This window comes from Palaemon carinicauda, chromosome 39 (genome assembly GCF_036898095.1).
Source record: "Palaemon carinicauda isolate YSFRI2023 chromosome 39, ASM3689809v2, whole genome shotgun sequence".
In the NCBI taxonomy this organism is placed as follows: Eukaryota; Metazoa; Arthropoda; class Malacostraca; order Decapoda; family Palaemonidae; genus Palaemon; species Palaemon carinicauda.
In genome coordinates, this window is record NC_090763.1 from 67,071,412 (window position 1) to 67,088,949 (window position 17,538).

At 35.5% G+C, this 17,538-nt stretch overlaps 1 protein-coding gene across 6 annotated transcripts in view; it reads right to left on the bottom strand.

Annotated features, from left to right (window-relative positions):
• The window catches only part of LOC137630892 (cyclin-dependent kinase-like 4), a 253,073-nt gene that overhangs the window by 45,195 nt on the left and 190,340 nt on the right, over positions 1-17,538 (bottom strand). Inside the window, exon 2 of one of the 6 annotated variants that reach the window (XM_068362425.1) lies at positions 5,876-6,421. The exons of 4 other annotated variants lie outside the window; for them this stretch is intronic. In XM_068362425.1, the coding sequence (XP_068218526.1) occupies positions 5,876-5,913 (38 nt within the window). In that variant the 5' untranslated portion in view covers positions 5,914-6,421. Of the gene's footprint in view, positions 1-5,875; positions 6,422-7,627; positions 7,726-17,538 lie in introns of those variants that run through there. One more of the 6 variants, XM_068362426.1, reaches the window with a different exon arrangement.

Sequence of the window (17,538 nt, forward strand, 5' to 3'; positions counted from 1 at the left end):
GTCTATAATAAAGAACTCAGTTGCTTTCATCTCGCTTTTGAGCCACAACCTACTCTTGGCTCATCACAATAGAAAGATAGATTTCTAAACAAACAGTCATGCGTTTTGTTACACGTGTGACGGAGAACAATATACAGTATACAAATAGCATCTTGCTTTTCCAACCAGGGTTGTAGCTTGGCTAGTAATAATAATAATAAGGTTTAAAAGCATTATTATTACGCATGTAATACCAAGAACCATGATAATGTCTTGTGGAAGTGAAAATCACGCCGAAGAAACAAATGAATACATAGAGTAACATTGTGAGAAATTCTTTAATAATTGCGTAATTGGTAAAAAGTCATAAGAAAGTGATAGAAAAATAAAAATGACAATTTAAATGATCAAAATTCGATCTTTCTTGGATAAGTAAAGAAAATGAAGGGAATGTAAACTCAAAACGGAATCCACGTAATGAGGAGCCGTTGTGAAGGTACACCCTCGACAATATTACCGACATGAAAATCCAAAAAATCGAATATTCGCCTTTAACCTTAGTCGTTCCACTTATAATCTCAGTCTTTCATTTTATTGTTTTATGTAATGTAGGGCACGTGGACCAGCCCTGAAGCACGAGAGGCCAGTAGGTGTCAAGGTGTAAATTGTAGAAAAATTTTACAGTTGCAATATGAAGAAAAAGTGAAAAGACTGGACAACAAATATAGAAGAGGAAATCGAAATAAAGTAAAATGCTGATAAATGAACAAAGCGAAGGGCACAAGAACGTGCGAAAGATCCTTTATTAATGCCTACGATACACCACGCGAAAGGCACTGAGGTTGCTGCCATCCACAGGACAACCTTAGGAATTCCTCTCCAGATTATTTCCTCATTGACCCCAACAACCTTCGCATTTCAAGAACCGGACTAAAATTCCACTTCAAGATTATATTTCACCATCTTTTCGTCTAGACTGAAGATCCACGCATTTAGCTAGACTGAAATAGGGCCTGACAGTGGCCTGGAGGTGTTTGACTCTAAAAATTGGGTTGAAATACACAAGGTTTTAACCCAGGACGAAACCTGGAAAGTATTGCCAACCCATGGCGTCCTTACCTATCCTGCACTCTGTTACCACTTGTCCTTACCTACCTTGTATTCACTGTTACCACTTCCCAGAACACTTTATATCACGTCCCTCAAATGGTCTTTGCTCCGGCATAGCTCACTTTGCTCTCAATTAAACAATCTCATTACCTATCCTGCACTCTCTGTTACCACTTGTCCTTACCTACCTTGTATTCACTGTTACCACTTCCCAGAACACTTTATATCACGTCCCTCAAATGGTCTTTGCTCCGGCATAGCTCACTTTGCTCTCAATTAAACAATCTCATTACCTATCCTGCACTCTCTGTTACCACTTGTCCTTACCTACCTTGTATTCGCTGTTACCACTTCCCAGAACACTTTATATCACGTCCCTCAAATGGTCTTTGCTCCGGCATAGCTCACTTTGCTCTCAATTAAACAATCTCATTACCTATCCTGCACTCTCTGTTACCACTTGTCCTTACCTACCCTGTATTCGCTGTTACCACTTCCCAGATCACTTTATATCACGCCCCTCAAATGGTATTTGCTCCGGCATAGCTCACTTTGCTCTCAATTAAACAATCTCATTACCTATCCTGCACTCTCTGTTACCACTTGTCCTTACCTACCTTGTATTCGCTGTTACCACTTCCCAGAACACTTTATATCACGTCCCTCAAATGGTCTTTGCTCCGGCATAGCTCACTTTGCTCTCAATTAAACAATCTCATTACCTATCCTGCACTCTCTGTTACCACTTGTCCTTACCTACCTTGTATTCGCTGTTACCACTTCCCAGAACACTTTATATCACGTCCCTCAAATGGTCTTTGCTCCGGCATAGCTCACTTTGCTCTCAATTAAACAATCTCATTACCTATCCTGCACTCTCTGTTACCACTTGTCCTTACCTACCTTGTATTCGCTGTTACCACTTCCCAGAACACTTTATATCACGTCCCTCAAATGGTCTTTGCTCCGGCATAGCTCACTTTGCTCTCAATTAAACAATCTCATTACCTATCCTGCACTCTCTGTTACCACTTGTCCTTACCTACCCTGTATTCGCTGTTACCACTTCCCAGATCACTTTATATCACGCCCCTCAAATGGTATTTGCTCCGGCATAGCTCACTTTGCTCTCAATTAAACAATCTCATTACCTATCCTGCACTCTCTGTTACCACTTGTCCTTACCTACCTTGTATTCGCTGTTACCACTTCCCAGAACACTTTATATCACGTCCCTCAAATGGTCTTTGCTCCGGCATAGCTCACTTTGCTCTCAATTAAACAATCTCATTACCTATCCTGCACTCTCTGTTACCACTTGTCCTTACCTACCTTGTATTCGCTGTTACCACTTCCCAGAACACTTTATATCACGTCCCTCAAATGGTCTTTGCTCCGGCATAGCTCACTTTGCTCTCAATTAAACAATCTCATTACCTATCCTGCACTCTCTGTTACCACTTGTCCTTACCTACCTTGTATTCGCTGTTACCACTTCCCAGAACACTTTATATCACGTCCCTCAAATGGTATTTGCTCCGGTATAGCTCTCTTTGCTCTCAATTAAACAATCTCATTACCTATCCTGCACTCTCTGTTACCACTTGTCCTTACCTACCTTGTATTCGCTGTTACCACTTCCCAGAACACTTTATATCACGTCCCTCAAATGGTCTTTGCTCCGGCATAGCTCACTTTGCTCTCAATTAAACAATCTCATTACCTATCCTGCACTCTCTGTTACCACTTGTCCTTACCTACCTTGTATTCGCTGTTACCACTTCCCAGAACACTTTATATCACGTCCCTCAAATGGTCTTTGCTCCGGCATAGCTCACTTTGCTCTCAATTAAACAATCTCATTACCTATCCTGCACTCTCTGTTACCACTTGTCCTTACCTACCCTGTATTCGCAGTTACCAATTCCCAGATCACTTTATATCACGTCCCTCAAATAGTCTTTGCTCCGCCATAGCTCTCTTTGCTCTCAATTAAACAATCTCATTACCTATCCTGCACTCTCTGTTACCACTTGTCCTTACCTACCCTGTATTCGCTGTTACCACTTCCCAGAACACTTTATATCACGTCCCTCAAATGGTCTTTGCTCCGGCATAGCTCACTTTGCTCTCAATTAAACAATCTCATTACCTATCCTGCACTCTCTGTTACCACTTGTCCTTACCTACCCTGTATTCGCTGTTACCAATTCCCAGATCACTTTATATCACGTCCCTCAAATGGTCTTTGCTCCGGCATAGCTCGCTTTGCTCTTAGATAAACAATCTCATTACCTATCCTGCACTCTCTGTTACCACTTGTCCTTACCTACCCTGTATTCGCTGTTACCACTTCCCAGATCACTTTATATCATGTCCCTCAAATGGTCTTTGCTCTACCATAGCTTTCTTTGCTCGCAATTAAACATAATCTCATTGCTCCTAAGCTCTGTCAAGCAGAACATAGATGTACTGCATACGCCATCCGTGTGGATCACCTTGACTGGTTGGCAATACTGTACTTCCCTCCACAGAGCGAGCTCACACCATGATTGGCTCTAATTTCATACCAGGACAAAAAATGCCAGACTTCGATAATATACTACCCGATCGGCACCTTACGGAGATGAAAATAATCAAATTCATTGCACATGACTCAGGACCATTTTCAAAGGTAATATATAATTACCTATGAGGCTCATTACTATAAGAAAATAAAATTTGGATAGATTGAAAATTTTACATTTTCCTCTCTTTTGAGTCGTTTGTCCATTATATTATTTCGATTTGATGACACTAATCTACCTATCCCAGCCCCACCAAAAAAATTAGATATACTATCGGTGTAATAAGAGCGATTATATAATGTGAGAATAGATTACTTATAAAAGGTGCACTGCAGGCAATAGCTACACCCACCATTTAGCTTTCTATTTTACCTCCGTTTACTCTTCCTTTCTACTTGCTACTCAACTACTTTCAACTTTTACTCAACTACTTTCAACTTTTACTTCATAGTATAACTTTGGGCTTTCCCTCAGTTACTGCACGGCACTGAATGGCCCCCTGGTTCCAACAGAACGCCACATGATCCAAATCCTATACATCCAAATCTAGTAGACAAAGGTGTCCATATTGTCATCTGGAAATGGAATCCAGATTTTGTTGGGAGCAAGGAAAATGGTGTGTGGCTAGCAACCTCATGCCTCAGACTTTGTGATATATATATATATATATATATATATATATATATATATATATATATATATATATATATATATATACATATATGCATATATATATACAATATATACATATATGCATATATATATACATATATATATATATATACATATATGCATATATATATATATATATATATATATATATACATATATGCACACACACACATATATATATATATATATATATATATATATATATGTATATATGTGTATATATATATATATATATATATACATATATATATATATATATATAAAAGACCCCCCCTTATAGAGAGTGGTTTTAGATACTAAACAATACATTAGTCACTGCCACATTCATCCTTCTACCTACTAAGAAAACTCACCAACAGTACGTTGTACCTCTGACATACCCCGCGCCACAACCTGTGCCTCGACTGCACTCCCTTGTTACCCCGATATTGAAGCCCTTTATCTCAATTCATATGTCTAGCATTTTCCACATCTTTCACTCCAACTTCTTTAATCTAGATACTTTTGCATTACATGTACAAAATCGTGGCCTTTTGGAATAACTTCAGGATTTATTAAATCTATCGATGAGGAAATGTATATTATGATAAATTTAGACTGAAAGATATATATATATATATATATATATATATATATATATATATATATATATATATATATATATATATACATATATACACAAATATATATATACATATATATATATATATATATACATATACACACACATATATATAATGATATATATAGATATACAGTATATATATAATGATATATATATATATATATATATATATATATATATATATATATATACCATGTATATATACATATATTGTATATATATATACATACACACATACATACATATATATATATATATATATATATATATATAGCCTATATATATATATATATATATATATATATATATATATATATATATATATATATATATATATATATATATATATATACCGTGTATATATATATATATATATATATATATATATATATATATATATATATATATATATATATATATATATATATAAAATGCCCAAAAATATGAAACAAAGATGCATTCATTATCATCTACCAGAGAAGTTCCACGACAAAAAAAAAAATTAGATTAAAGACCTTACAGTAGTATAATGAATTTGCCCAGTATGCTAAACTAGTATTAGTTAAAATAGACAACTCTATGATGAATAGGCTATATAGAGATTTTAGTATTCTTTATTATATTACCCATTCTCTTTTTAAATCAGAATCTTAAATTTCCAGCATTTCTTATGATTTACACGAAAATGCAACGTACAATTTATCACCAATATTTGTAAGGAACGATGTGTAGGCCTAAGGTAGTCTTCTTTTAAACCACTTGTTAAGAACAAATTTTTTAAGCTATCAAACATTTCTTTATTACAAAAGCTATCTCAGACTGGATTCAAACGAAAGTTTTCTTGACAGCTCACTATTTCACAAAATCCTTAACTCATAGTGAATCGCACACTGACAAAAAAATTTAATGAAAATGAACTTACCTGTCTGTCACCCGACCGAGAAATGACGTCATATCCATATTCTAACGGACTACTATGGAAGACTTTCTTGGGAAGACTTGTGTCTTACTTAAAATAATCAATCTTGTCGTCTGAACTGTACTCGCATCGGGTACTTCCAGACTTTGGCAGTAGAATGGCCACAATTTCTTTTATTTTATAAATCTTTGCTTGAAGCTTAGACTCTTATATACTATGAGTCGTTTTTTAGTAGTATATCCAGGATATATCCCATATAACGGCAAAGAACGACCCACATAGGTATTTCAGTGGACCGTTCTCAACGTACACAGCCCAGGCGTCTTGGTTTTTAACGGTTACACCGAAGGTGCGTTCGATTTGTTACAGTCGATCAACACACCCCACTGAGTATATTCTATACGCGAAGCATACGCTTATTTCGATGTAGGTTTGTCTCTTTTCTCCCTTCGTAGAGGCAAGGTTCTTTAGGTAATGCATTAATCGTTTCAAATGCATTTCAAATTTCAACAGTGTTCAGCACTCTCCCTAATGTGAACCCAGTCAGTGCTTAGGTTATTCAAAGATGGAGCAATGGAGGTGTTCGTTAATGACAATTTGTGGTAAAAAACACACCATGCACAATAAATAAAAAAAGAATAAATCAATCAAATAAAATATACATGTCAATCATACATTTGCATATATAGCATAAAACGAAGTGGTAAAAATTTGTGCATCATTCAATTGCAGGTAGATTGTTTATTACATTTCTGTTCAAAATGAACGGTGCAAATACACAACGCAGTCCGTGAGTCACTCAAGATGTAAATTGCGTCAGTGAAGGAACTATAATAAATGCCAAGGAAATAATTTTCACATTAGACATTTTCTAGTCATTAAATGATGGAAATTTATTAAAAGAAAAAAACTATTTCGAATGCGTTTTGCTGGCGTGCACTCTGATACATATACTTAATTATATATATATATATATATATATATATATATATATATATATATATATATATATATATATATATATATATAGGTATATACAGTATATACAAACAGCTTATTGCAGACATATGTAAACATTAACATCTTTATTATGAGTTGAGGGCAGTTATAGTTTTCGTTTTAATACACAATAGTACAAAATACACCAAGTATCAAATATCTATTAATCAACCATTTTCCTCCGTATTTTCATTTTTTTTTTTTACTCTTCCTTTAAACGACTTAATACACTACTGCGCGCCTTTGACTTGACACTGAAGTTAGATTTCGCAAAAAGTATATAATGTATTGAGTTATTTCATTAACTTAAAGGGTCTTATGTGCTCTTCTTTACAAAGTGTATCCTTGCTTATCTTTCACACAAATATTACATAGATTTTTCACCGAAGACTTTTGCAATGCGACATTAGTAACTTTGAGGTCATCTTATAGACCTAGGCTCCCCTTGAAAAGAAAAAAAAATCCAGCTTGATCTTGGTGTAAAATAATGTGAATATATATTTCATGAACTTCAAATAATAGAAAAAAATAACCATGGGAGAAAATAGGCCTGCAATATAAACTATTAATTTCAAATGAAAAAAACAATTTTGGGAACACACATCACATTATTCAACATTGCAATAGTACCGGGGTCAACCTAGGCCTACCTCGAGACCTCCCATTAACATATAACGCAAAAGTAACCATCAGGGGAAAAGTAGGCTTACAAACTTCAAATAGAGTAAAAGCCACCTCGAAGAAAACGAGGCCTACCTCATGAACTTCAAATAATGGGGTACGTGGAGCATTTTCACTGTTTACTTCCGCAAACGGGAAATGCTACGATGCTCTCACTCCCGGCTCTCACCACAAAGTGAGAGTGCTTCCTAATATACCTCGTGTAGCCGGTCTGTGTCTCACTCTCCCTCTACGCCGGCCGAGAAATTCTACGAATTTCGATAAACATTAAACACTTCGGCGTGACAGAGGGGGTCATAAGGGTCAGTGCTCCCAGAGAACCCACCCACAACTTCCTCGGTCGTTCCTTTGCATTATTGATGGCGTGGACGGAAGGGGGAAACACTCTTCTGTGCATGGTAACAAAAGTAGACGCATTCTCGCCGGCGTATAAGGTGCCAATGGCGATTTATTCAGTATATGGTAGCTCCGTGGGACTGCTATACTTGCTAGTTTATTCAGTGGACGATTTATTTCGTATATGGTAGGTAGCCTGTTGTAATTTATAGCCCAAATAAGACTTGCTATACTTCCTAGTGTATTCAGTGAAGACTTTATTTCGTATATGGTCCAAGAAAAAAATTAGTATGTAGTCGATACTGATTTATGTAGTAACAGTACTACCAAATCCGAGTGGGGGATACCTTAACGTGGTGAAAGGGTTTGTGTATCGCAATGATCAGCAAAGCTGTACTAGTCAGGGCCGCCATAGTAGGTTGGTTTGCTGTAAGCGACCAGACATAAGTCTCCTATCATCACTAATTCGCAGTTGGCCAGCGTGGTGATGGCATCTGGCCAAACACCAAACATGAATAAGGTCATATCTGAGGACATTGTCCTGCAGTAGACTAGAAACGGCTGCATTTGTTGTTGTTTGTCATTTAATACGTCAATAAATCTGTAGTATGGTTTGAATTAACATAATGCCAATACATTTACATAAGTGGAAAATAACAAATGTCTTGAAATTATAATGTATTTAGTAAATGTAGTTAATGATTGGTTAATATTAAGATAATATAAACAGACTTCACCGATTGCAGTTACTGATATTTTGATAAAAATCATGCATACCTTAGAGAGAGAGAGAGAGAGAGAGAGAGAGAGAGAGAGAGAGAGAGAGAGAGAGAGAGAGAGAGAGAGAGGAAAACGGTAATTGGAGAGAAAATTGGAATGAATAACCAACTTGAAGCCTTCTTAGTGCATGAAATACGCATTTTACTCGAATCTTCTTTACGCAGTGACCTGTAATTTTTCGTTTATAATAATTTAGAGAATCTAACATACAATATAGGACTTTCGTTACTTTGAAAGGTAATTATTTCATCATGAAATTCTAACTTTAACAAAGCAAATTTCAACACCCCCCCCCTCATTCTCTCTCCCTTTCTCTCCCTCATAATCAATGAAAGTGAATGTCCAAGGGGTACTGTAGACTGGGGAGCTCTCTCTCTCTCTCTCTCTCTCTCTCTCTCTCTCTCTCTCTCTCTCTCTGAAAGTGAGTGTCCGAGGGCTATTGTAGACTGGTTAGCTCTCTCTCTCTCTCTCTCTCTCTCTCTCTCTCTCTCTCTCTCTCTCTCTCTCTCTCTCTCTCTCTCTCTCTCTCAAACGATCAATGAAAGTGAAAACCGGCGAGTGTTCTCTCAGATTACGGAGTTAAAAGAGCAATGTTTTATAAAAGGTAGTAAACAATCAGGAATTGTTCAGGATTTATAAATCTGGGCAATATAGACCGGCGCTGGGGTCTGTGAGGCCATTCAGCGCCCAAGGACACTAATTACGCCAGGAGGTGAAAGTTAGAAAAGAATGGACAGCAAGAATAATAGGCAGCAAGAGCGGAGGTGAAGTAAAAGGCTATTAAACAAGTGCAACATGGACTCTTAAGTAATGCCTACAGTGGACGGCGTGAGGTGCACTGATGGCACTGAAATTGTTTATGTATGTTTTTTTTTTTTTTATCCATACCCCTGCTACTGCACTAAGGAGAAAAATATGATAATAATGAGAATCTAGAATTTCTGCCATAAATCAAAATTTCGAGATATTTTGCAACATTTTTTTTTCATCTCTCCATGGAGTCTTTTCACTCCCAGTATTTTATCAGTAACAACAGTCTGTCGCTCTATTCACATCATGATATAGATATCAAGTTAGTTGGTCTTCATTATTTTCATTATTTTCCGCAACAAGTTATGAACTAACAAAAATTCTTTCCTCGTCCTAGGAACATAGACTCATGCTACACATTGCTCTACACAGACTCATGCCACAAATGAGACTACATAATCGAGTCGTCCTAGATAAGTCTTTGAGCCATTAATAATTTATTTTACCTTTCACAAGCGTGGAAACTTTCAACTGATTAAATGTTTTAAGTGTCCGCCATAGCAGAGGTATATTAGTGGTCAAAGACTGCCCTCTATCGCCAGATTTGAGGATTCAGTGTGATCCAAGGTCTTCGGTAGCATCTAAAAGAGGCCTCTGATAGCAATTCATACCCTTTGGTGGTTACCATAGTAGAGGCTTCCTTTTGTAGAAGGCTTTGTTTAAGGTTCAATTATCCTCATAAAAGAGGTTTCTAGGTAATCAATTACTTTAGGGGACCACAAAGAAGTTTGTGATCCACGGTTTTCAGTAGCTACTGCATTATAGAATGTAATGCCTTTCATTGGCCACGAAAATAAAGACTTCAGAGGCCAAAAAAAAAAAAAAAAAAAAAAAAAAAAAAAAAAAAAAAAGAAGAAGCTTCTTTGTGTACACTGGCCTTCGATGGCCACTCAAATAGAATTCACTTAGGCGCCATGGCCTTCATTCTGGCCATCAAAGAAAAGAGTATGACCTTCATACGAACCACCTTGCTTTTTCACAGATCACAAAATCTCGTCTAATTAATTACATCATTACATGGTAGTGCCGTAGCCTCTGTACCAGGGTCTTCCACTATCTTGGGTTAGAGTTCTCTTGCTTGAGGTTACACTCGGGCACTCTGTTCTAGCTTATTTCGTTTCCATAGTTTATATAGGAGATATTTATTTCAATGTTGTTACGTATCTTAAAATATTTCATTTTTCCTTGTTTCCTCTCCTCACTGGGCTACTTTCCCTGTTGGAGGCCTTGAGCTTATAAGCATCCTGATTTTCCAACTAGGGTTGTACCTTAGCAAATAATAATGATAATAATAATAATAATAATAATAATAATGTTCATGAGTTCTCTTAGAAAGATCATTTCATACTACAGTAATGAGATTATGATTAACTAATACGGCTCTTTCCCCATGTTCATAAAACCCTGTCTTATTGATGAGGTTAATACACAGTGATCTCAATGTCAGGTTGTAACCTGCTTGTCAATCTGGTGGACTGGGGTTCGAGATCATCTCAAGGTCGATAGTTTGCTGTAGTGTCTGCAACATCCCTATAGTTATGAGCTAGGGATGGAGGATTTGCTTGGTCATCAACAGCCATTGTCTAGCCCTCCCTAATCCAAGCTTGGGTGGAGAGGGGCTTAGGTGCTGATCATATGTATATATGTTCAGTCTCTGCCATTCATGAGCAACCTTTAAGCATTTTTTTTTTTTTTTAATGAATCCAACAAAACTCACATTGCCTGATGTTGACAGCAAATTAGTTTGAGGTGGAAAATTACATAATTATATAATAAAGCGTACAAAGACCGCAATAGAAATAAAAATTATTAGCAGTTTCCGTAAGGAAGATAAGTAAATTTTTTGTTTTTTCGATTGTTTTAAAAGGCATATTTTAGCAGCCTTGGTTTCATTTTATTTTAGTTTTCTTTTCAAGTTGGTAATATTCGCCCTCATCTAAGACACCCCAAATGAAAATGAACTCTCACAATATAGGAAAAAGTTGCTAGAGAGAGAGAGAGAGAGAGAGAGAGAGAGAGAGAGAGAGAGAGAGAGAGAGAGAGAGAGAGAGAGAGAGCCATTCCATATCATAAAATTTCGTCTAAGGAAAGAAGAAATATTGAAATACTTCACCGAAAATTACCTTTCTGAAATTCATCCACACAAAAAAAAAAAAAAAAAAAAAAAAAAACTTGAATACCGTGAGCTTCTCACCTCATATATAGCCACAGATTATCTACCCTGACATGCCACCCCGGATAAGCAAATGATACCAGCAGCAGTATAGCGCATCACATAACATATTGTAATGCTCCGTAATACGCGTCTAGTACGGATAGAATCATCACTTTGGTATAGCGCATCACATAACATATTGTAATGCTCCGTAATACGCGTCTAGTACGGATAGAATTCCATATCATAAAATTTCGTCTAAGGAAAGAAGAAATATTGAAATACTTCACCGAAAATTACCTTTCTGAAATTCATCCACACAAAAAAAAAAAAAAAAAAAAAAAAAAAAACTTGAATACCGTGAGCTTCTCACCTCATATATAGCCACAGATTATCTACCCTGACATGCCACCCGGATAAGCAAATGATACCAGCAGCAGTATAGCGCATCACATAACATATTGTAATGCTCCGTAATACGCGTCTAGTACGGATAGAATCATCACTTTGGTATGCAGCTGTCAAACCCTAATTTTGAAGGAAATTTATCATAACCAATTTTGGAGGATACTTAATCGAACCAGTTTTGAAGGATACTCATTGTAACCATGTGGAAGGATACTTATTATAACCAGTTTTGAAGGATACTCATTGTAACCAATTTTGGAGGATACTTAATAGAACCAGTTTTGAAGGATACTCGTTGTAACCATGTGGAAGGATAATTATTATAATCAGTTTTGAAGGATTCTTATTATATCCAGTTTTAAAGGATACTTATTATGACTAATTCTGAAGGATAGTTATTTTAATCACTTATTATAACCAGTTTTGAAGGATACTTATTATTACTAGTTTTGAAGGATCCTCATTATAACCAATTTTGAAGGAAACTTATTATAACCAGTTTTGAAGGAAACTTATTATAACCAGTTTTGAAGGATACTTATTATAATAAGTTTTGAAGGATACTTATTATAACCAATTTTGAGAAAAAAAACTTATAACCAATTTTGAACGATACTTATAACCAGTTTTGAAGGAAACTTATTATAACCAATTTTAAAGGAAATTTATTATAACCAATTTTGAAGGATACTTATTATACCCAGTCACGACAAAAATAAATAAATAAATAAATAAACAAACTAATTGATAAATATTTTCTTTTAGTTTTCGCCTTGCAAAGATATGATGAAATATACTAATGACTTTCTACAAATAGCAAGATTGTGGAATGATCTTCCTAATAGGGTAGTTGAGTCTTTTTATAGTTTATATGTAACATATCTGTTTTTGACGTTGTTAATAGTTTATATAGGACATATGTTTTGACATTGTTACTGTTTTTAGAATGATTTATTGTTAATTTATTCTCATCATTTATTTATTTCCTCATTTGCTTTCCTCACTGTGCTATTTTTCCCTATTGGAGCCCTTGGGCTTATAGTATCTTGCTTTTCCAACTAGGGTTGTAGCTAGGCTAGTAATAATAATAATAATAATAATAATAATAATAATAATAATAACTCCAAATTATTTCTGAAGTTCCAACTTACAGCGAATGCTTTTATTCTGAACAAGCTGAAATAAGTTTTTCTTCATGGTTTATATATGACTGATCTATTTTAAAGTTGTTATTGATCTCAAAATGTCTTATATAGATTATTCATTAATTCTTATATAGTTTATTTATTTTCTTTACTCACTAGTCTATTTTCCCTGTTGGAGCCCTTGGGCTTATAGCATCCTGTTTTTCTAACTAGGGCTGTAGCTTAGTTAATAATAATAATAATAATAATAATAATAATAATAATAATAATAATAATAATAATAATAATAATAATAATAATAATAATGCCTTTAACTACATTATAGACAATTGGGAGTGACCTTTACTATGAGTAAATAAAGTCACCTTGAATAAACAGATGGAAATGAAGAAGAAAAAAAAACCTTAACATTCCTAAATCCTTAACTCTGAAATTAATAATGATTACGTTCATCCATGAAGGATAAATTATTTCAAAATCCCAAATAACTACAATGACAACGTGATTCATTAAAATTGTTTGGCAAAATAATATACTCTAAAAGGTAGATGTATATTCCAGACTATATAAGCTAACCACAAATTCGCCCTGAGTTATAGAAAAGAAAAATGAAAGAAGGCACCCCAAAAACATAAACAATTGACATAAAAACAGCAAAGAGTTTTAACAGACCGCAAATAAACCCATAAATAACTGTCATAAAGACCTTAAACAACGAATTCACATAAAACATTACCAGAGAGGATCAGCTTAAAAGCTAAAAGAAAAAAGAAAGAAATAACGAAATACTGAATTGCATTCAAGGATTAGTCACAACATAACTATAAGGTTCACGGACCAGAGGTAGCTTAGAGAATGGCTGTAAATGCTTTTATTTTGGAGGAATATTTGCTTGCAAGCAGAGCAAAGGAATGTTACAATTTGGACATTTTAATGATGTCCTGTCACATGTAGTTATGACAAAATATACAATGAATTCATGGGTGTACAGTATGTATAAAATCTGATGTACACGTACTAATACATATATACGTATGTCTACTTGTATGACAAGAAATTCATAAGAACATATAAGAAAACTAAGGTACTTGGAACATACCAATTATTTGCATATATTGCCAAGGTAAAACGAAAAACGCAGTCAAAGAGAACTAAAATAGAATAAAAACTTACAAAAAAAGAAAAAGATAACAAAAGCCATAAACAAACATGGTTAAGAAACAGACCATTAACTTTCGCTTGACACAATTTCAGGTTTCCATTATCGCATTTCACGTTTGGCGTTACTCGGTGTCCTTGAAGTGCATATGTAAGTGAGATGTTTGCGTGGTACATGTTACGTCAGAAGAATTGATTGGGGAGGCAATGTGGAGATACATCCAAGAGGAAATTTTTCTATCATTGGATAGAGGCTTTATAAAAATTATTTCGATGTGGTTCGTTCATGTGGAAAGAATGGACGACGGTGGGCTAGAGGAAAGATACCATTGAACGTTGGTACTTAGGAACGCAATGGAGATTTTGAAGAGACGGTGGGTTGACGTGTTATAAAGGTTTTACAGACCACTCATGAATAGCAGAGGCAAGGGACAGTGACACTGCCCTAGCTATTGCGACAATGCTCTAGAGACTGATGAAAAATGCATATAATCAGCATCCAAGCCCCCTTTCCACCAAAGCTAGAAGCAGGGAAGGCCAGGCAATTGCTGGTGATGATTCGACAGGTAGACCTATAGGCTACCTCATAGCCCCCATCCTTAGCTCACAATGGTGGGGTTGCAGACACAACAAGAAACTGTTGAGCATGACTCTAACCCCAGTCCGGCAATCACCAGGCAGGGACGTTTCCAATAGGCCACCACAACCCTAAGTGTTGCATTGGATGAGCCTTAATGTATAATCATTGCAACCGTTTATATGATAGTGAATGGCACACTTTCTTTTTTCTTTTTTAAATTGTTAGGCTCTGCAATTGGTAATCGGTTTAGTATGAAACTTCACTATTCTCCGTTCACTCCTTGTGAACAAAATACCCTAAAACTCCTTTAAACTTATATTAATTCTTTTAGCCAATTGGTTGTACCTATAAATGTTTCTCTCCCTTTTAACCTCTTACTTGACATCTCAACAGCTTTTATTTCTATTTTCCATCAGTATTCAACAATAATTTTTGTGTAATAACTTCCATACAACTTACAAGAGGGTTGGCTCTACAATGTGTGCATACGTTTCAACGCGTGCTTCACTTGATAGCAACATCTTTTTCAGACATTTTGCAATGTGTGTTAACTTTCTTCCTTCATCTTATTTGTGATTTACCGTTTCTCTCAAACTAATACCGTCCATAACATTCGTACCAAGATAACTGTAAAGATCAGCTATTCTTATTCTTCCACTTTTCATGTTAATACTTACTATTCCATCTTCATGGCTTCTATTTACCCTTAAATTCATTTTCAAACTTTTTTTTTTAAACAAAGATCCTAAATTCTTACATTAGTCCCTGCAGCTTCTCTTCATTGTAACCCAGTAATATGGTACAGTTGGCTTCATTAATACTGGTACACTTCATAGGAAGCAAAGCAGGTGCCAGTGTACTGGAATTAATGAAGCCAACTTTACTACCTGCAAATATTAGCCACTCTAAACTTTATTTACGAGACCTTTTCCTAATCCAAAAAAAAGTCCATCTATATTTCTTGTTTCTTCTCTGACCTTTCTTATAAATGACTCCCTAAAATACACCCATATCTGGATGCAACTTTTACACTAAACTAGTCTCTCTCCCGCCTGATTATTTCAAGATTATACGATTATCTCAACAGCAAACATATTAGACAATACAACCTCTAAAACTCACCATTATTCTAAACCTGTAAATTCTATAACACTGTTTTTCCCCTTACTCAAAAAATTATTGCAAGCCCTAGTAATATTCTTTTTCCTTTCACTGATTTTTCGCAACATCCCTTTTGCTTTATGATCGAAGTAGAAGAATATCTCACTTCATTGATCCGTTTTGTAATAACACGCTATTTCTCTTTCAGTTATCTTTAATCTGATAAATTTAGGGTTGTTGTGGCCTGACTGGTAACGTATCCGCCTGGTGTTTGCCAGTCGGGGGCTTGAGTCCCGCTCAGTCTCGTTAGTGCCATTAGTGTCTGTAACCTTCCCATCCTTGTGAGCTAATGTTGGGGGGTTTGGAGGAGCCTATAGGTCTATCTGTTGGGTCATCAGCGGCCATTGCCTGGCCCTCCCTGCTCCTAGCTTGGGTGGAGAGGGGGCTTGGCACTGATCATATGATATATGGTCAGTCTCTAGGGCCCTGTACTGCTTGATAGGGCAATGCCACAGTCCCTTGCCTCTCCCATTCATGAGTGGCCTTTAAACCTTTAAACCTTCGGGTCTCTGAACACTATTCACTTGATGATGGTTACGAATACTTGAGAGACGACAAATATTCAGGTTTCAGGAACTATTAAACAGTGAAAAGAACCAGTATGAACTCGAATATCTAAGAATCATCTGGCCAGATTCTAATACAATCGATATTATAGTATTAGGGACAGTCAGCGCATAAAAACGTTGCGTAGGAAAGTTAAGGCTTGAAATATCCACCGGAGTAAAGGATTTCAGATTTAATAAAAAGGAATTTGCTTTTTTGTTTCATTTTTACACAAGTGGTTGTAACAAGATTTCTCCAAGTACCCTCCTAAATAAATCAATAACAGGTAAATGTTTTTTAAGATGCTTGGCTAAGCAATAAATCCGTTCCTTGACAGTTTTATTGTCGAGTTCACTGACAGAGTTTTATTGTTGAGTTTATTGACAGAGTTTTATTGTCGAGTTTATTGACAGTTTTATTGACGAGTTTATTGACAGTTTTATTGTCGAGTTCACTGACAGAGTTTTATTGTCGAGTTCAATGACAGAGTTTTATTATCGAGTTCACTTACAGAGTTTTATTGTCGAGTTCAATGACAGAGTTTTATTATCGAGTTCACTGACAGAGTTTTATTGACAGAGATTTATTAACGAGTTTATTGACAGAGTTTTATTGTCGAGTTCACTGACAGAGTTTTATTTTCAAGTTCACTAACAGAATTTTATTGACGAGTTTATTGACAAAGTTTTAATGCTACATTTACTAAGCAACTGTAGCCAAATCTAGATTCGTTACCGACATTTAAGAAAAATAAACAAAATACTAATCTTGGAGTATTTTCATTTTGATAAGAGATGGAAAACGAAAACACTCATGAAAAATGTGCCAATTATATTGTAAAAATATTGGCTTCTAAAGCTGAAATATACCTCGCAAAGATAAGAAATGCTCTTTAGAGAGAAAAGAA